The sequence below is a fragment of the Diabrotica undecimpunctata genome, chromosome 3 (assembly GCF_040954645.1).
Source record: "Diabrotica undecimpunctata isolate CICGRU chromosome 3, icDiaUnde3, whole genome shotgun sequence".
Lineage (NCBI taxonomy): Eukaryota > Metazoa > Arthropoda > Insecta > Coleoptera > Chrysomelidae > Diabrotica > Diabrotica undecimpunctata.
Genome location: NC_092805.1, coordinates 124427050 through 124448179, shown reverse-complemented (window position 1 = coordinate 124448179; position 21130 = coordinate 124427050). Strand labels below are relative to the sequence as shown.

At 33.8% G+C, this 21130-nt stretch overlaps 1 protein-coding gene across 3 annotated transcripts in view; it reads left to right on the top strand.

Annotated features, from left to right (window-relative positions):
• The window catches only part of LOC140437361 (regulator of G-protein signaling 11), a 367203-nt gene that overhangs the window by 270560 nt on the left and 75513 nt on the right, over nt 1-21130 (top strand). For all 3 annotated transcript variants that reach the window (XM_072526845.1, XM_072526846.1, XM_072526844.1), the window contains 2 exons: nt 9351-9554; nt 16726-16947. In XM_072526845.1, the coding sequence (XP_072382946.1) occupies nt 9351-9554; nt 16726-16947 (426 nt within the window). The remainder of the gene's footprint in view (nt 1-9350; nt 9555-16725; nt 16948-21130) is intronic.

The following is a 21130-nucleotide window of genomic DNA, read 5'->3' as shown; positions in this document are numbered from 1 at the left end:
AGACAACTCACTAGATAAACAATTTAAGAGTGGAGTCAAGCAAGGATCAGTACTTGGACTACTACTTTTTTGTACTACACTAGTGATCTTCCACTCATTGTATCCAGTAACGTTTCCATTTACGCTAATGATACGAAATTATATATGTAAATCCAACTATTAACCAACATGTTCTTCAACAAGATCTTGATGCAATATTTAAATGGTCCTCAGATTGATTACTTCCGCTTAACATTGAAAAATGTGTTGTTCTATATATCGGCAAAAATAACCCATTACTACCATATTTTATTAATGGACACACCTTAAACTCAGGAACCTTCTACAACGATGTCGGAATGATAAATAATAGTGACTTAAATTGGTCTGATCACATAGTGTCGGTGTGTAAAAGTGCAAACTCAAAACTGTTTTTGATCCGTAAATTTTTTATACGTATATCCCTAACTTCTGTTAGTAAACTTTACTCAACATACATTTTAGACTTATTCTTTAGTCCAGATCTTAGTCGCAATAAAATTCTACTTAAAAATATTTAGCGTAAAGCCACAAGATTAGCATAAGGTCGTGTAAGCTCTAATTATAAAGATATACTATCCACGGCTCATCTCACGACATTCTAGCAGCGACGTCTTCGAGGTGACCTAATTATGTCCTTCCGTACTTTATAACATAATTTTGGAAACCTAAACACAATATTCACTTTATATCAAGACGAAAGATTAAGAAGTCATCGTTATAAATTAAAGAGGGAACAAACTACTACAAAGTCCAGGGTGAACTTCTTCCCAAATAGAATATTTAATATATGGAACAATTTGGATCAAGACACCAAATCGGCAACTAGTATTAACATCTTTAAAAATAAACTTGATAGATCTTTATTATTTTTTTTTTTATTTAGAAAAAACATATAATCCATATTAACCACGCAGGGTTATTAGTGGAGTAACGTACACAAGAGTTCATTTTATTTACATTAAATAGATGTATATAAACGTAAATATTTTAAATAATTTATTACATGGTCAGTGTTTATGGTTAAAGTGGTTTTGATGTCATGTGAGATTCCATATTTTCTTCTTGTTTTTTCGTGGTACTGGCAGTCAATCAGAATATGCGTCACCGTCAATGGGAGAGAACAGTTTCTGCAGGTTGGAGAAGATTCTTTGTTGAATTTATGGGTCAATGCAGTGTGTCCAATTCTTAGTCGGTTAGTTATTACTTGGTCCCTTCTATTGGATGGATTATTCAAAATGGTCTTCACAAGGGGATAAATCTCATATAGTTTGGTTCCTCAATCTTTCCAGTAGTCTTGCCATATGTTCATTCAGTGGTCTTTAATTAGGCTTTTAAGATCGGAGTATGGGTAATTTCTTGATTTGGTTGTGTATTGTGAGTTTATTCGACTTGTGTTTGCTAGGTTGTCCATTTTCTCATTTCCAGCTATTCCTATATTCGACGGTACCCAGATAAATGCTACTTGTTTTCGAGTTGATTGAATTATATTTATCTCATTTTTTATAGCCCGAAATATTGGATTTGTAGGGTATATTTGTTTTACACCTAATAGAGCAATTAATGAGTCAGTGCTGATGACACATTTATTCTCACTACGCGGTTTGAAGAAAATACAGGCTTCCAAAATGGCTGTGGTCTCGCCTGTGAGGATGCAGCGGTTTGTAGGTATGGATATAGTGTGAGTGGTGTATTTACAATAGTATACAGCAGCGTGTCCGTCATGAACTTTAGAGGCATCACTGAAAAATTTGGAGATAATTAGGATAATGAGATATTACTTCGGAGTACAAGTGTTTAATGAAAATCAGATTTGTAGTTGATTTGGGGTATTTTGTGAGTCAATGGAAAGTGGTTGGATTGTCCATGGAGAAAAATTTACAGTGACTTGTCAAGATCTATTTAGCTTATCGATATCAAAGGAAGACTTCGTTCGTTCTATAAGGGGAGTACTATTTTTAGTTAGTTTTGTAGAACCAATACTGAGATGGCCAATTTGGGAGAATGCTGGATGTTGTTTCTGTGCTGATATTTTCCCTATATAGTTTAGGAAGAATTAGTCATCTCTTGATTATCCTTCAACTTATGATGATTCGTCAGTTTCGTCAGCTGAAGAAGGGTTAGAGTTTATTTTTTTCTTTAATCGGGTGATATTATTTCTTAACCTAGAATTTTGTGTGTAACAATAAACAAAATTAAGGATCTGAATTAGTTCCTCTGGTTCATTGGAGTAATCTTTAGAAGTTAATTCAGACTTATGAGAGTTTATAACATTTTCCATAAAATCACATATTTCATTGAAATTTAGTATAAAAGAAGGTGATCTATTTTTGATTTTGTCTTTAATGGATTCTGTGGAGTGAATGACATCTTCGCGGGGGGTTTTGGAAGAGGTTTTGTGTTTATTTTTTGATTTATATTGTTTAGGGGTATTAAAAACGCATAAGTCGGTGGAGTCGGTTTTTGGGTTGTCTTCGTTAATTTCAGAAGATGATATGTTATGTCTTTTTAGCTGTTTAGAATTGACTGCATTATTTAAGGTTATTGGTGTTTCTGGTGTCGTAGTATTTTCAGTGTTATTTACAGCTGGTGCTGTTGTTTTGGAAAAAGAAGACGAAGTGTTTAGATTATCTTTAGACATGTTTTGGATGAGGTCGATTTCCGTAGTATTTTCAGTGTTACTTACAGCTGGTGATGTTGTTTTTGAAGAAGAAGACGAAGTGTTTGGATTATCTTTAGATATGTTTTGGATGAGGTCGGCTTCCGTAGATTGATATATTTTATCATTAGGTTTATTAGGTTTAGATAATGACGATGTGGTTTGAGTTGAATCTGAGGGGAGAGTTGAAGGGGTATCATTAGGTTCATGAGGTTTAGATAATGATGATGTGATTTGGGTTGAATCTAAGAGGGTAGTTGAATTAGTTTTCTTTGAATACTAATTCAAAGATTCTTGATGACCAGTGGTTTTACATTTGGAGCAACTGCATCCGTCTATGAAGAGAAATACCCAGTACGAAGTATTATCATGACTTATGATAAAAGAGTCAGGAATAGACATATTTTCCAGGGATGTAATGAACGATTGCCTTCTAAAGCTCCGAACATGACTGTACTCACTTTCAGACATACCTACTCGAAGATAAGTCATTTTGGATACAGTGTAAATACCAAGTTTTTGTAATTATTGTTTAATTATTTCGTTCGGGATTGTAGGACATGCATTAGATATTAGTAGTCTCTGGGATGGAGAAATGAATCTTCTTACTTCGACTTGACATCCATTTATTTCGATATATTTATAAGAATGAAGAAGAGCATCAACAGTGTTTTTTGAAGAGAGGTATATGCATATCCTATTGTTAGCAATTCTGGAGGCAAAAAGTACATTAACTGGACCCACTAGTGATCCAACTGCTACGACGTAATCATGGATTGTTGTATCTTCAATGCTGGAAATGACTATTGCTTGTTGTTTTGTTGGATGTTTAAAATAATTTACGACATCTGAGTAACTGTGTTTAGCGGAGTTGTGTATAGTATTATTGTTGTATGAAGTCATTTTATTAATTTTCTTGATCAGAAGTTGAGCCGGTCCTGTGGCCGGTCCAAAAAACTGGTCAAGACCCAACTGGAATTTTTGTTATCTCTTTACGTAGGTATTATTTAAAGGTTATTTTGTTATTGTTACAAAAATAATACGAAAAGAAGTGCTACTCACTTGAGATAATATTGTCAGCACTAACTAATGCACTTAAATTTGTAGTAAAGGTATAAAATATTAAATTATGATTTGTTTTTACCATTTAAAATGACTATATTTCCCGACAGCTGATAACGTGGTAGATTTGATCGCTATCGGGGCCGATCTTAGATCTTTATTTTATTTATAGGATTGTGTTATTTTGGGACCACATTATTTATTCATTGTTTTACAATTTTTGTATGATTTTTGGCATAATAGGGGCTTCCTTCTCTGCCCTCATTTGTTATAAAATAAATAATAATAATAATTTTGTACGGTTTTTGTAACATTTTGAAATATAAAAACTGGAATAACTCAAATCTATTTTTTGTGACATTCGTTGTTTTATTCCTGTACACTTCTTCTATGTTACTATTTTATTATATTCAAAATAGCATAATAGTAAAAAAGGGTACTTTTTACAGTGTTTCTCTGGACTACATATTATGTAATATTTTAATACACCGTAAAATTATGCAGACTAGTATCCAAATATTTTTAATTATTTTTAATATTTGTATGTGTATTAAAATTTTAATTAATAAATGTTTGCACTTGCTGCTCTAGTAATAAACGTAAACAACCATTGAGCGTTTGTATTGTATAAAGATTTGAAATTCGAGAAAAAAATCAGAAGTAAAGTAACAAAATGACCGTTACTAATGTATATCAATTTACTGACAAGAGAAGTTTCAAGATCCAATTAAATCTTTTTTAGTGCTTGATCTCTTTTTCCTTTTATACCAAATAAAATTAGAAAGTTTTCTAGAAAGTTTTTGTTGTGTACAGAGGTTGGCTATATTTGCTGTAAAAAACAATCGATATAGAACAGGTCGTGACATCTAGCAATCCGTGCTTTAGTCGAGTGATTAAATACCAGAGCCTACTGGAAATAATTACAGCGATATTTTATGTTAGCATGCTATGCCATCTGCAGGACACTTTATTACATTTGACGCTCGTTTGAGTCTGCTGAGATTTGTTCATGTAACCGTTGCTACATGGCGACATTATTAAAAGTTTTAATGCATCGTCCAATATGCCACCGATAATTCACTTCGTAATGAGCAGAAAATGGAGCAACTTCAATCTAGGTTGGGTTACTATGGAGTGTAATTTTGGAGGGGTAAATAATCTAGCCCGTTTGTGTTAACAGACGAGTAGACATGGTAGACAGATATCCGTACATTTAAAATATTATTAAAGAAACAAACGAAGGTTTTATCATGTGATAGTTGCTATAGTTTTGTGTTTTTTTTAATTATGTCGCTTCTGCGGAGCAACATCGACGCAAGTACACATTACAAAAATGCTGGAAAATTGACTTTTAAAAATATTTTTACACGAAAGTAAACAAGTGAAAGTGAATATTTTTGAAACTGAAATAACTTTTTTTAATGGTAAATTTAGTCTACTTTTAAATGACACTCTAAGTGTTTTGATAATAAACTTTTTGAGTCTACACAGGTCTCAGAACTCTGCAGCGCCTCCCAGTTGCGTCATTGTTCTTCCAATATTTTTAAAATAGTTCGGTTTGAGTTGGTCTACAATGGTAAGATTAAAAATACTTAGAAAAAGGTTTAGGTATATAATTTTATTGTCAGTAAATAATACGAACTACTCAAACTGGTAAAAAATAACATAAACACTACTTAAAAGTACTAAACAGAAACATTTGTTTTTTGAACACCTTTAAAAAATTAACAAAAACATTCACAATTTAAAACAAGAAGCCATTAAAAATAGCAAAAAATAGCAAAATATTTGGGAATTATATTACTTGATAGGGCCTGCGTAGCGCAAGCGGTAGGATGCTTGCCTCGCATGCCGGTGGTCCGGAGTTCGAATCCTACCGCCGGCAAGAACAACTAGACATTTTTAAAAATGTCTATAGGCCCCAGGTCGACTCAGCCTAAATAAAATGAGTACCTTGGGTAAAACCAGGGGTAATAATAGGCGGTTGAAGCGTAGCACTGGCCATGTTACCTTCCTTGTATACCGTAGGCCCTAGATATAGCAGACTACCCTGCTATACTCCCAAAGCCGCGAAGCGGTATAAAACGGGAGACTATTATTATATTACTTGATAATTTTTCGACTGTTCTAACAACCATTCAAATTTCGTCATTTTGTGTCATGTGGAACAATTTCACCCAATCATGTCAACATTAGACTGATAATTGCATTCAGTGCAATTTTCAATCCCTATGACAACACGATCGAGTTTGACAACTTCATCCAAATAAATTTCAAAATGTCACGTTTCGGCAATGAGAATGTTCAAAGTATAAATATTATGCGTGGTAATAGATCTTCTATAGTAGAGAACAGCAACGAATCTAATGTTAACTTAAATTTTAATAATTGTACTTTCACTAACTGTACTTTTAATAAATAAATGTTTCGTTATGTTGAGTTATGATTTTTTTTTTTTTTTCGAAAAATTATCCGCCGAATATCCCTCGGACATTGATGAATGCCTCATAATTTCATGACAAATTTCTCAAGCTCGTTGCTTGGTGACAGCACTCAGCCTTCGGCTTTGTGCTGTTACCAAGGAACGAGCTTTCGATTGTCATGAAATTATCTCGTCTGTTATCACTTCGCTACTTTTTACGGTTATAGCATAGGCCTGATTACAATCCACCTGTTTGTAGCTGGCTTTGTAAAAGAACCTATTACTTTCCTTCTCAAATCGAATCATTTTAATATCTGACAATTTTATTTGCTTGCCGTGTATATTTTTCTGGCAGTTGAAGCCATGTCGTTAGCAAGCGTTTTAAAATCGATGAAGTCATTGTAACTTCATTATTTTACTATACGAGGGTTTCCTTTTTTCTTTGCGTTTCTAATAATCGACACAATTTGATCGGGAACGTATATCGGTCCTGACTTTTTAGCTCTTTTCATAGCTTTTTCGATGATACTGTGGACTACATCACCTTCGTTCTGTGTATGATCTCGGATGAGGTACATGTGTGTTATGGAATTTACCTGAAACTTCTTAATTGCGTAGTAATACATTGCAAGAACAAATCTGTTTTTTTTGGCTGACCACAGCAGTTATCGGAATAAAGAATTATGCCAGATTGAGAATGTGTATTAGCGATTTCTTCAAGAAATGTCAGGACACATGAACCAATTTCGACTGCTCCTCTTTGTCCCAGATCTTCATGCCAGAAGTAACAGGATGTCTTGTCATTGCTTATTTCTGATATCGTAAAATTAAAACAATTTAATCTTGATTTATAGTAAAAAGCTGATGTTTGTCCCATAGGTACTGGCAGAACAGCTTGTAGGTCGTACATTACCAAAACTGTATTTTTGATCCTTCTTCTATTGTTTTTTCTTTGTCAGTTCTACTTAGTTCTTTTTCCTCTTGATGTGACATACTGACATTACAATTTTTCTTTCCCTTCGTCAGGCGCGTTTTTAAATGATTCGCACAAGTCGCATTGGCATTTCTTAGGGAAAAAGAAACCAATATTGAATTGTGTATTAAATATGTGGGCGTAGGCGTCATAGTTTGCAGCAGGCTGGCCCAAATCGTCTTGTTTTTTTTTATAGTGTCAGTGCATTTCTGCAATAGATAAACCGCCATCTATAAACTCTCTTCATTTGTTAGCCCTTTGTTAATATCTCTTTGTACGGAGTATAGAATTTATATGTGATTTTACAAACACCATCATTTCAAGGTTCACCTTTACCTGTTGACCACGTTTTCCACGTTTATTTTGCGGTACAATTCTAGACCCAGAAGCTTTTAATTGGATAATTGTTCTAATTGTTCTCTCCCTAATGCCAAATGTGTTAATCAGGTATGTTTTGCATACACGCATTCGTTTTCCATTGTGAAGCAAATAGAAAGCACAGTTCTGTCTTCTAGATGTTTGGATAGTTGTTATGCGGCGATAACTCAACTGAAGTGGTTCAATACAAGAAGACAAATAATCACGTTGTTACTGCAGTGATCCTAGATTCCAATACTGCTGAAAAAAATCAGCTCTATGGTCTTCGCTAAATTTTTCTGAACACTTCTGAATGTAATGATTAGAGCAAGTAGGTCCCATTGTTTTTTTATTCACAACTTTTCTAGTTCTTGAAATATAACTTTTTCCTGAATTCTTAAGGAGTTTAGCTTTATTTTTTCGCCATTCTTCTGAATTTCTTACTCTCTTCTTACCTTTTTTGATGAGCGTACAATTTTCTGTATTATTAGGACTTATATGTATATGTAGGATGTATATGTAGGACTTTTATTTTTATAAAATGGACTTCTGGGTCTCTTTTTCTCTTTTATAGTAGGGTTCGAATTTGTTTCATTTCTCGACGATATTTTATTTTCTGCTGGTACATAGCTGTCACTATCTTCTCCAAATAAGCTATTCTCATCATCTGAGGAATGTTGCTCATCATAGACTCTTCGAGACATTTTTCTCAAAGTGATCTTGGTTGATGAGTGGATTTCAACACAAGATGATATACTGGGTTTTTTTCATAACTGTTTGAAATACGTAGATTATCTAAAAGTAATTTATAATCACCAAAAGTAATTTTAATTAAAAAAAGAAAGTACCTACCTGGTCCAAGTTCACAAGGCTTATGTAGGAACATACTATTAGGGTCTAAACTCGAGGAATTCGGATTTAAATTCACTGGCTGCAATTCTGCTAAGATGACCGCATCATTGAGTGTTTCTAAAATATTATTGTCTGCCAATATTGATGGTTCCTCTGGAGTACTGTTCTTGTAAATTGTGAGTGACTAAATAAAGTATCAGCTCAGTCCTGATGACAACGAATAAATTACTGTACAATATGGAAATTATTGTTTTTCATGGTTAATTAAATATAAGTAGTATAATAAGTATAGTAGAGAAACCATCCTCTTTGTTTATTCTCGCGCCTGGCAACACAACGAAAAATATAGTATATTACAAGGTCCTTTAATGAAAATAATCGACACGAGTGCAACTTATCGAGCAAATGGTTACTTTTGGTGAAGTAGCTTCTTCTCGAACTTTTATTGAACTTAATTAATTTGATATTAATATAAAAAAGTAAATAGAACTTAGTTAAGAAACAATTTAGAGTATTTTTTTACAAATTTGACCCAAAACAATATTGAGACGAAGTAAGGGTAATTCACTGATATTGCTGTTTTTTTATATTATTGCTTTTTATTTTCTTAAACTTATTTTGAACTCAGGTCATTATTTTGTAACTACAGACGACCTGAAATAATATTCAAATAGTATTCTTACTTCTTTGCTTAAATGAATCTTAATGATAATAAATAAAAACTATTATTAAAGTAATAAGTAATGGTATTTAAGTCAAATACAAAATCATTAATTTTACTTGAGAAATTTATCGGCTCTCCAGATTTTGGTTGGGATTTTTTGACGGCTACTAGGTCATTAAAAACTCATCACTAACTAACCGTTGTAAACTAATATCTTTTATGTATTTAGCCAAATAGTTCTTATGTCTTTGAATTACAGCCTGATGAATCTGTTTTAAATGTTGAATATAAATACAGGCCGCTATAGTTGTCGAAAATATCAATATGATTCATTTCTTTTTAGGGTGGACGTCCCAACGGAGAAAAGAGTACGACGATGGGCGTTGTCCATGGAAGAGTTGGTGTCGGATCCAACAGGATTGCAAGAGTTCACGAACTATCTAAGAAAGGAATACAGCCACGAAAATATTAGGTTCTGGATGGCCGTTCAAGATTTGCGAAGGTCGGCACAGTCGCAGATTTCTTGGAAAGTTCAGGAAATTTTTGAGTAAGTGCATACAATATTATTCTTAAAATACTCAATACTATGACAACTATTAAACTCTAATAGGGGAACTCCATTGCAAAGAATAGTGCATCTATGACCGGCTTGATAAATTATGTTAATTTCATACTTAAATAGTTCTACCTGCAATTTCTACCTGTAAATTTTGAAAATTGTCACCTATTTTATAATGACCTGTAAATTCTGTAATAAGTAATATTTCATAGCAATATTAATAACGTATCATAATTTATTTTATAGCAGATATAAGAATATATTTGTAGCACACCGGGATACGACGTTCCAGTCCACACATTTTCATAAAATTTTGGAAAATTCCACACAAACTGGCAACACTGCAGCGGTATCGATTAGGAACCGCCTTTTTGCATCTTTAAAGTAGATACCAGGAATAAAAAGATCGAAGATAGTCAGTAAACATCTTGTTATTTTAAATTTCATCATATTTCCTAATCACATTATTTCAAATCACCCAGTTCACATCGACTCTGCTTGGTTATGTGTGCTCTACTGAAGATAGAATTTTGAATATTGAAGTAAAACATATCCCAGAAGTAAGCGAATCATAAAATGAATGATTTAAAATTTGGTTGTGATGTCAAAACTAATACAAATAAATCTATTACTACTAGGAATTTTAAAAACTTAAATTACAGTCAGTTTAAATCAGATCTGGAATCTATACCATGAAGAATAATATATGAATTGCCAGATATAGACAGTAAAGTCGATTTTCTGTCCAATAATTTACTAATCTCAAAGAAACATGCTCCATGGTTAACTAATACCATCAGGCAATTAATGTTAGATAAGATCACTAAAAATATAAATCAATGGAATGACTATATAAGTATTACGTAACTGAGTAACAACCATGACTGTGAGAGAAAAAACCATATTTTCAAAACATACATGCTTAATCTTCTAAAGATATGTGAAATAATTTAAAATATTTGTTAAATAATTGCAAAACCAAAATAAGTTCAAAATAAAAAACGTGTGGAATGGAAATGAGATAAATAAAGACTTTCTTGAAGTCATACCAAACATGAAAGCAGACATTAATACACAAATATTCTATGAAAATAACTTTAGGTATTTCCTCAGTTCTTTTCTTACCTTTAAACCAGCATCTGAAATTAATATTATACATGTTATTAATAACATAAAAAGTAAAGTTATTGGTATTAACATATTAACGCTACAACTGTGTATTCCATTTCTTCTACCTTATATCACACATATAATTAACTTTTGCTTAACAAATTCAATTTTTCCCACTAAATGGAAAGCACATATTATTTCTTTAGCGAAAACTAAAATTGCAGAAAGCATGAATGAATTAAGATCAGTAAGTGTACTGCCTACATTATCTAAATTTTTGGAAAAGGTGGTCGATATTTAGTTACAAACACATTTAAAAAATAACAACATAATCCCTACGATGCAGTCCGGTTTTAGGTCTAGATATACGTATCTTTTTACTTTATTAAATATTACAGATGATATTTTTAGAGTCTATGACCAAAACAAAATATTCTAATTCTTATAGACTACTTAAATGCTTTTGATACAATTAACCATAATTTGTTAATTCTTAATTTGAAAATATATTGCTCTAGAAGCTAGAGCAGTTGATCTAATGAAATCCTATCTTTGTAATAGATGTCAAGCAGTAAAAATCTTTCTTCATTTCTAGATCTTAATATTGGTGTGCTACAAGGATCTATATTAGGCCCAATTTTGTTCTCTATATGCATCTAGTTTTCCCTCTGTGTTTTTGTCCTGTTCACAGCATTATTACGCAGACGATACCCAACTCTATATGTCATTTTATCCAAATGAGTGTGATCAAGCGGTAAATGCAATAAATTAAGACCTTCTTCATCTGCAGATTTTTGCCTAAAATTATTGATTAAAATTAAATACATTCAAAACTCATGGTATCGTATTTGGGAGAAATCTCCATAGGAAAATATTTTTAGAGAATTATGTCAATCGACTTATCTTATCTTAATCGAATTTTAAGCAAAAATATTAAAAGCCTAGGGTTTGGTTCGACGAAGATTTAAGGTTTACATATCACGTAAGTTTGTTTACAAAGAGCTTACGCCAAATCAAAGCCGTTATTTATAAAGTAGGGCCACCAAGTCATTATTATGTAATGCTTTTGTGTTATCAAAATTAAATTATTGTGATGTTCTTTACAATACCTGTCTCACTGAATTTGATTCATGGAGAATACAGAAATTGCAAAATTTTTGTTTGCGTTTGATTTTTGGCATCAGGAAATTTCAAAGGATAAGTCATGTCTTACCGTAGTCAATTGGTTGTATATGAAAAATCGTTGAAAACTACATGCTTTATGTTTTTCACGTTTATTTTTGTACTCAATTGCTTGCAATACAAACAATTTGTTCTACAACATTAGAAATTTGTCTAATGTCAAGTTCAAGAGAATTATTTATGAGCAATTGTTAGCTAAACAGTAATTTAAAAATTTAAGAATTTAAAAAATAAATATTTTATAATTTATAAATTTAATATGTAAATTATTTATGTACCATTGTAAAATACATATTTCATTATTTAAATACAGTCTATCTATCCTATCTTCGGGGGGTTGGCTGGAAGAGCAGTTGTATGCTGCTTTTACATACTTAGTAGTATTATACAAACTGTATCTCGCCCTACTGATATAATATTTTATTGTAAAGAAAAATTAATTTATTTGTTAATAAATACATTTATTATTATTATCCAGATTTAGCCATACGGCTCACACTCCCTCTAAGGGGAAAATTCACTCATCCCAGATACCTACGGTATCAAAAGGATTGAGCTCTGGTGGGACTCTTTCCATGTTATCGAGTCCTAGGTGACTTGGTATGTCGGTGTATCTCCCAAAAATTTTCGTACGCATCTGGACGTCGAAAGTAACACAGCTTTCTGCATAATCTTATATAGATGTTCGTTTAGACCCAGCTTTTTTATGTTTTCTAGGAGGCTCTTCGGGATGACTCCAGTGGTAGAAAGAATAATGGGTATCGTCTGGGTACTTTCCATTCTCCATTGTCTCCTGATTTGTATTTCTAGATCTCTGTACTTGGCGATCTTTTCGTTGTATTTAACACGTAAATTATTGGTGTTGGGTATCGCCACATCAATAAGTGTTGTTTGCCTAGTAATTTTATTAACTAGTATGAGATCGGGTCTATTATGGGCCACTGGTTGGTCTCTAAGCACAGTGCGGTCCCAGTATAGCTTGTAGTTGTCATTTTCAAGCATTCTATCAGGGACGTATTGATAATAAGGAAGATGGTCGGTTTGGAGAAGTCCCAGTTTGTCAGCTAGTTCTTGGTGGATAATCTTTCCTACTGAGTCATGGCGTTCTTTATAATCAGTACCGACAAATGCCTGGCAGCCACCGGTAAGATGTTGGATGGTTTCTTGGGCTTGGCATCCATATCGGCATTTGTCATTTTGGGCTTGAGGATCTTTAACAATATATTTCAGGTAATTTTTAGTTGGAATAACCTGATCCTGAATGGCAAGTAGGAAACCCTCAGTCTCGGGAAACATCTTTCCTGATGTCAACCAATAGTTCGACGCTGTATTGTCGACATATTCTTGGCTGATCTCATTGAGATGTCGCCCATGCAGAGGTTTACTCATCCAGGTGCGCATTTTGTCTTGTTTAGTCAGGTGGTTTATGCGCATTTCTTGTTCCCTCAGTTTAAGCGGCGTCGTATCATCTACTGCGCAAATTGCTCGATGTAAAGTAGATGTCTCAGCCTGTACCTGAAAATAAGTTCTTAAATTAGCAATTTGTTTATCCAATTGCTCACCTATATCCATAAGTCCTCTTCCCCCTTGATACCGCGGTAATGTTGTTCTTTCTACTGCACTGCGTGGGTGATGTTTTTGCGCCTTTGTGAGAAGTGTTCTTACTTTCCGCTGAAGACCCTCTATATCTGTTTTTGACCACTTTATAATACCAAATGAGTAGCTCAGCGCGGAACAGGCGTACGTATTTAATGCCTTAAACAAATTTTTACTATTAAGATATGACCGATTTAGTTGTCTTACTCTTCGTACGAACTCCGAAGTTAGTTCAGTTTTCATTTGTTTATGGTCAATTTTCCGCGCTTGTTTTACTCCGAGATATTTGTACATATCATTTTCACCCATTGCCTCGATGTTTTGGCCATCTTGCATATCGAAACCTCCGGGCTGAATCTTTCCTCTGACTATATTTAGTATACGGCACTTGTCTAGTCCAAAATTCATACTGATATCATTTGAGAAATTTTCTACAGTTTTTAGCATCTCATCTAGGTGGTTTCGAGTGGAAGCCATTAATTTTAAATCATCCATATACAACAGATGATTAAGCTTCGCTACAACAGTGTTGTTATTTTTGATGCTAAAACCTGAGTCAGTAGAGTTCAGCAGCTGAGATAGTGGGTTCATTGCTAGGCAGAACCAAAGTGGACTCAACGAGTCCCCCTGGAAAAGCCCCCGGTTAATAGGGATATTTTCAGTTTCGATATTAATTTCACCCGGTATTTGGAGGTGAATTTTAGTATTCCACTCTGCCATTATATTCTTCAAAAAGGTCACGAGATTATCATCGACTTTATATATTTTCAATATATCTATAAGCCATTCATGCGGCACAGAATCAAAAGCCTTCTTGTAGTCAATGAAGGCAGTAAAAAGGTTTCTTTTTTTGGTGTATGCCTGGTTAGAAATGACTGAGTCGATAATAAGTTGTTCTTTGCAGCCCATGGAGCCCTTAGCGCATCCTTTCTGTTGAGGCTCTATGATATTGTTCAGAGCACAATGTTGGTAGATACGCCGGGCCACACAGGATGTGACCAATTTGTACAAAGTTGGAAGACAAGTAATTGGGCGGTACTTTGCTGGATCTTGGGTATTACTTTGATCCTTCGGTATTAGATAAGTGGTTCCCTGAGTAAGAAATGATGGTATTTCGTGTGAATTAGAAATAATATTATTAATAAATACTGTTAAAAGCTCATGAACACTCCAAAACTTCTTTAGCCAGAAGTTTTGAACTCCGTCTGGTCCAGGAGATTTCCAGTTATGAAGCTCTTTGATAATGTTCGAGACTTCTTCAGTGGTGAAAGGTTCATAAGGAATATTACTGTAGTGTTGACAGTTGTTCGTCGTTTGTTCAATCCATCCAGCATTGTTATTATGAGTAGCTGGCGTCGAAAGTTGGTTTCCTCAAAACTCATGAATTTCTTCTTGGCTTGGGTAGGATTTATTATTTGCATTTTCTACAGTGGAATTAAGTTTCCTATAGAAAGCCTTCTCTGCTTGCTCAAAAAGTATGTTGTCGCATTTCCGGTGGTTACTAACCTTGTACCTCCTCAGGCGACCTGAGTAAACAGATAGTTTTTGTTTTAATGTGTCCAGGCATTGTTGAGGTGTGTTGTTTTCTGGATCATGTCGTGAGTGTCTTAGAGTGTTAAACAATATTTCTTCAGCTCTTTTGATGATTTTTCTACTTCTTACTCCTCTTATGTATTCTGTTATTTGTCCAATGTCCCTACGCAGTAATTCAATCTTCCCCAGCAGTCGTTTTTCCCAGGGTGCTATTCTGTTACCAGTCCTTCCGATGTTGGTACCCCGTCGTGTTCTGATCTTAATGCCCATAACATTAGCAATTGCTGTTGCCGCACAGTAAATCAGCATATGCAAATATTCTAATGTGTGGGCTTCTGTGATATAATTGGGTAGGACTTCAGTATTCACAATTTGTAACAGCGCTCCTAGTTTCTTAGAAGAGTTTATTTTTGGTAGCGGTGGTCTGCTAAGTGGGTTTGTTCCACTAAACTCTTGTACAGCGCGTGCCATCTCGTTTACCAGACTATCGTGCAACTCGTTATTGTCCTGCTGTGTATTATTAGGTTGAGTTTCTTGTACGAGAAGCTCAGGAATCTGCTCGTTGGGGACTTCATTAGGGACTTGGTCTGCAACTTGCTCTTGGTTATGGATCTCCTGTTCAATTTCGCTTCTGATAATGTCGCGTCTAGTCTCTGGGATAAGATTGTTTCTTAAAATTACCCGGTATTGGTCTGCTACTCTTTGTTCAGATACTTGAATTTCTGGGTATTCCCTGCAAAATTCGGCATACAGTTGTTGTCGATAGCCGATCGTTTCTTGACCGAGGTTTGTCACCTTATAATAAAAGCGCAAAATATTTTCGTTTATGGACACAGTCCATTTCATGCGCTGCCTCGGTCGTCCCGCTTGAGTGAGCGCCGGCTGATGTTCCAGCGCAGCACCTTCAGCGGGTGGAGCTCTTGTTGTTGTTTGGCTCATTTGTGGTTCTTCTTGTTGTTGGGCTGTAGCTGATTGTATGACAGGGGCCCGCCTCCTCAACACCCTGTCACCGACGTCCCGCATGCTGTCACGTCCAGCGCCGGCTCCAGACGTGCCCTGGCGATCCCCAGGCAGCGACCCTAAACATAAATCATTAATCTCCATTTTCATGGGTGAGCATTTTATACCTACTGCCAGGTGTCAGTTTTTGTTCCACGGCAGGTATCCCTGCTACCCTCTGAGTATCGGTTCTAAGAATACCCAGAGAGCATCCCCCATTCGCAGGGGGCCGCGCCTGATAGAAGAACTGACAAAAACTCCCACAGGTTATTATTATTATTATTATTATTATTATCATTATTATTAATTATGAAAGGGTCAGATATTTATCGAAGGGCACCCATGTACACAAAAAATGTCGTTGTTTAACCCTTTGTGTCCGATGATACGAGTATCACTTTTTTCGGAGCTTAATTTAGAAATAACGAATAAGAGATTTCTGGCTCAGACCCGACGGTATCTGAAAGTCTACTTTTTAGATAGAAGTTTAATACCAGCAATTCACAAAAAGAGAGCGGTATTCTAACAATCCTCACACATTTGGTCATAAGTAGCGTCTATTAAACGAGTTCACGTACTTGTTTCTGAAAATGTGTATACGTAATAACTTAATATAGAGATGTACTTTATTACGAACTACTTACAAAAAGTAGACAAATACATTTACATTTTACGTTTTTAAATATTGCTGAGAAAAAAACCCTTAAAATTAATACATCTTAACCTAATATTATTTTAGGGAATTTCTGGCTCCTGGTGCTCCTTGCGAAATTAACATAGACGGAAAGACGATGGAAAGAGTACATCAAGAAATGAAATCACCCAGTAGATTCACTTTCGACGCCGCACAAGAACATGTATATACTTTGTTGCTAAAGAAAGATTGTTATCCTAGGTTTATTCGGTCTGAATACTACAAGAATTTGTTAGCAACGGGAATACAACCTTCACAAAAGAAACGGTAAGCTATCTCAAATACTAATATATTTATATATATATATATATATATATATATATATATATATATATGTACCATTTATGAAATTCTCCTTGTTGCTTGCGCGTCAGGTTTTAACATCATCTCTTCATACATCTCGTCTGTTTTTGCAAAATAAACTGCATAAATATCTGCATTCGTAAATGGAAAAAATAGAACGCCTACGCTTATCCTTGATAAATTTTTGCAATGCGTCTTCTTCTCTAAAATCGCCTATTTTATAAACTAGTCTATAAACTATATATATATATATATATATATATATATATATATATATATATATATATATATATATATCACATTTTGGCACAGACTGATAACTACAAAAGTAGATTATTTCTTGAGATGTATTACATTAACAAAAATAAAAACACTTTAAATTATAAAACGGACACTGGACAGTTAAGTAACATATATTGTAACATATTGAACAAAATTTATAAATATTCAAAATAGCCAACATTCATCTTAATAACAACTAACCTTAATAATTCATCAAAGAAATATTATTCTTCTTACTTTTCTTTATTGTTATTTTTATTTTTACATTTGAAGTTATTTTAATTTTTTATCGTATAGCTGTAACGAACGTGCTTAAGACAATTTAATCTTGACATTCAATTTTTCAAATACTTCAATGTCATTTTGTATTTGCGAAATCTTTTAAATTCTGTAAGTGTTTTAAAATGTATTTGTACGCCATTTTTTGTAATGTTCAATTTTAGTTTACTCCTGAAGAAGCTGTTAAATAAATGGCGAAATATTGAGTAATTAAGAAAAAAGAAAGATTTTTATTACAGACCACTTTACCCGATAATTTGACGTATTTATATATATATATATATATATATATATATATATATATATATATATATATATATATATATATATATATATAACCGAGATCGCCATCGAAGACGCGATCGCGGTCGCTTAGATGTGTTTTCCACTTTGCAGAAATTATTGAAAACAACTTTATAATTTAAATTAATTTCTGTGTCGTTTCAAAAACTTTTTTTTACAATATTGTTTTTGTACGTTTTTTACAATATTGTTCTTCAAATTTAATAAAACCGGTTAACTTTCAATTAATTCCAATTCTAAAATTGACCTGGATATTCTATTATCAAACTAGCTAGCCAAATTTCCTCCTTAATTTCAAAACAAAATCTAGGTCACACGTCCTAACAATTCTCTTATATCCTTTTGGATATCAAATTCTCCTATTCTAAGCTTCTTCCGATTCAAGAATTTATTTGTACTTATAAATCCTGTCAACATTAATTTCTCCACTTCTCCTTGTCACCATTTATGAAACAGCCACTACTACCATTTCTTAAACACTTTCAAACAAATTACTTTTACTTCGCACAAATTACTTTTTACCGTTTAAAACTACCTTATGTTATTCCCTTATCAGGATGCCCTTATCAGGATAACAAAAGATTTTTTCCTTCTCCTCAAAACATTTGTCAAACAAACTAAGTTTTCTTCACCTCTCTATTTTCAACCAATGATCAGTATTTTAAACAAACATTGGAATTCTCAGTTCCTACGAAATCCTTTCAATATATATTTGTAAATATATTGTTATCTAGAATTTTAAATTCACCAATTCACCATAATTCCAAAATAAACCCAACACTTTTTACATACAATATTAAATGCTATAGTGCATTTCTTTATTTGTATCCCACATAATAATAAATATAATTAAAGCAACTCTCGAAGAAAAAAAGTTTTGCGCTGGAGTTTTCTAGATATAAAACAGGCATTTGATAGAGTATGGCATAAAGATCTCCTCCACATACTGATATTACACCTAACAGACCAACTATACTTTATACTAAAATCGTATCTTACTGACCGTTACTTTTAAGTCCAAATTAAAGACAGCTACTTACAACCAGCAATGGTACCTTTATAGCTACTTTTACCGATGACACGGGAACCTTGGCTGTGGATATCGACCCTAATATAGCATCACAAAAAGAAAAAAATCCTTTAGTCCAATTACAAAACTGGCTTAAGCAATGGAACATCAGTGTTAATGGTGGCAAATCAGTACAAACTACTTCTATACCAAGAAAATCTACATGTCCACAAGTTTGTATTAATAATACTCCCATTCCTATAAAATTAGTTGTCAAATACTTGGAATTGCATCTGGATGAAAAACTTGAACAACGTACATTAAACCTAAACGCAAACAACTAGATCTTAAAATAAAAAATATGAACTGGTTATTTAACAAAAGGTCTCAGTTATCTCTTTGAAATAAACTGCTTTTGTATAAAGCTATACTCATACCATACCTTTGGGCATATGAAATAGAACTATGGGGCTGTAGTAATCCTTCAAATACGAAGATGAAATACAAAGATATCAGACTTAAATAAAATACGGATTTTAAACACAATAACTTAATTTAATAATTTGAACTTAAATTATTTTTTTGGCTTTAATAGAGTGTGTTTCCCCCACGAGCTCTTAAAATTATAGTAATTCGTCTTCTCATACTTCTCATGAGGCTATCGATCAGTTGTTGAGACAGTCTCTCTCAATTTTTACTTCCTCTCTGTTTTGAATAGCAGGAACCCGTGCCCTAAGTTTGGTGCCTAGCATGTACCACACATGCTCTATCAGATTTAGGTCTGGGGAACATGCTGGTAAATTCATTGTTATTAAATCCACTTGTAACAAGTAGTCTCTTACCCAGTGTGTGCCGTGTGGTAGTGTTATCCTGTGATAAAATAAAAATTTTCTCCAATGTATGGTGAAAAAGGTACTACACGGTCTTGGAGAATATCTCTTATGTACCTATCTGCTGTTAATGCTCCACCATCCATCACTACTAACTTTGTTCGTGGGCCCAAATATATACCGCCCCACACCATAAATAAACCTTCACCAAAAGGTACGGTCGCAGTAAAATCGAAAGGCATATTTTGTTCTTCTTGGCGTCCATATAATATTTTTCTATCATCGATGCAATTTCACAGAAATGGCTCTCATTCGTAAAGAGAATTTGATTTCACTGGTTATTACTCAAATTTTCATATTCTCGACCAAATTGGAGTCGCGCTACGTTTCTGGGGTCTGCAAGCTTTAATTAGCATATATAACTCAAGACAGGCTTCTTTAAGTCTCCTTTTTACTGTGCGCTTACTACTGGTGGTTCCTCGAACATTTTGCAGCAGGTTTTGATTTGAACTGCCGTGTAACGTATATTTAATGTAACGTTATAAATCGATCATCCACAGCCGTGGTTAACCGTTTTCTCCCTCGCTCCCTTCTTTTTACATCCCTCTCATACCTCCCCGGTTTGTCTCTAGCGACTTACATAATGGTGGATGGTTAATGGTGATTTATCAAACATCGCAGCATCTTCCCTGTACATTTGACCATTTTCGATCATTGTTACGGCCCAAGCAATATTAGTCGGTATTAAATCACCTATTTTTACTTGCTCTTTAAAATAAGAATACCACTGATTTAAACAAATCAAAAGAAAAATCACTTTCAACAACCTGAAGCAAATTAACTTATCAATCAAATACAACTTTGTACTTGTTATCAACAGATAAAATGACTTTAAAATATTAAACACAACATGATTAGTTTGACGTTTTGACATTTAAAACTTTATTGTGACGAGGAGCATTCAAAGCTATCTAGATATAATCTAGAAAATACAAATATGAAGATGTATATTGCATTTTTAACCTGTTCCTTTAAATTTGCCAGTGTGTGTATTTGCATATGTATATGAACGACAACGCTGCGGTCAAGCGTATGAAGTGCAATTGGCTTGCTCACCCGAAAATCGTAAGGTGCAGAGTGAGATAATTGTGCCAAAGCAGCAATAAGTGTGTGTAAAGTTACAACAGTGGCGGCTGGTGTGGTAAAATTTTGGGTAGGCCAAGCCAGTAAATTACATATAGCTTTACAATGCTTATCGCAGTGTGAATAAACCGACAGTAAGTGGCTAATTATTACTAACAATAATAAGCAAAATGTGTAATTTAGCGATAAGATCAAAGGAACTAATTCGACATCGGGATTCTGACCGGTAGAAAAGCGGTGTTGCTATAATGCAAAAATAGTAAAGAATTTAAAGAGAACAGAAATATACAATTTATTGTGA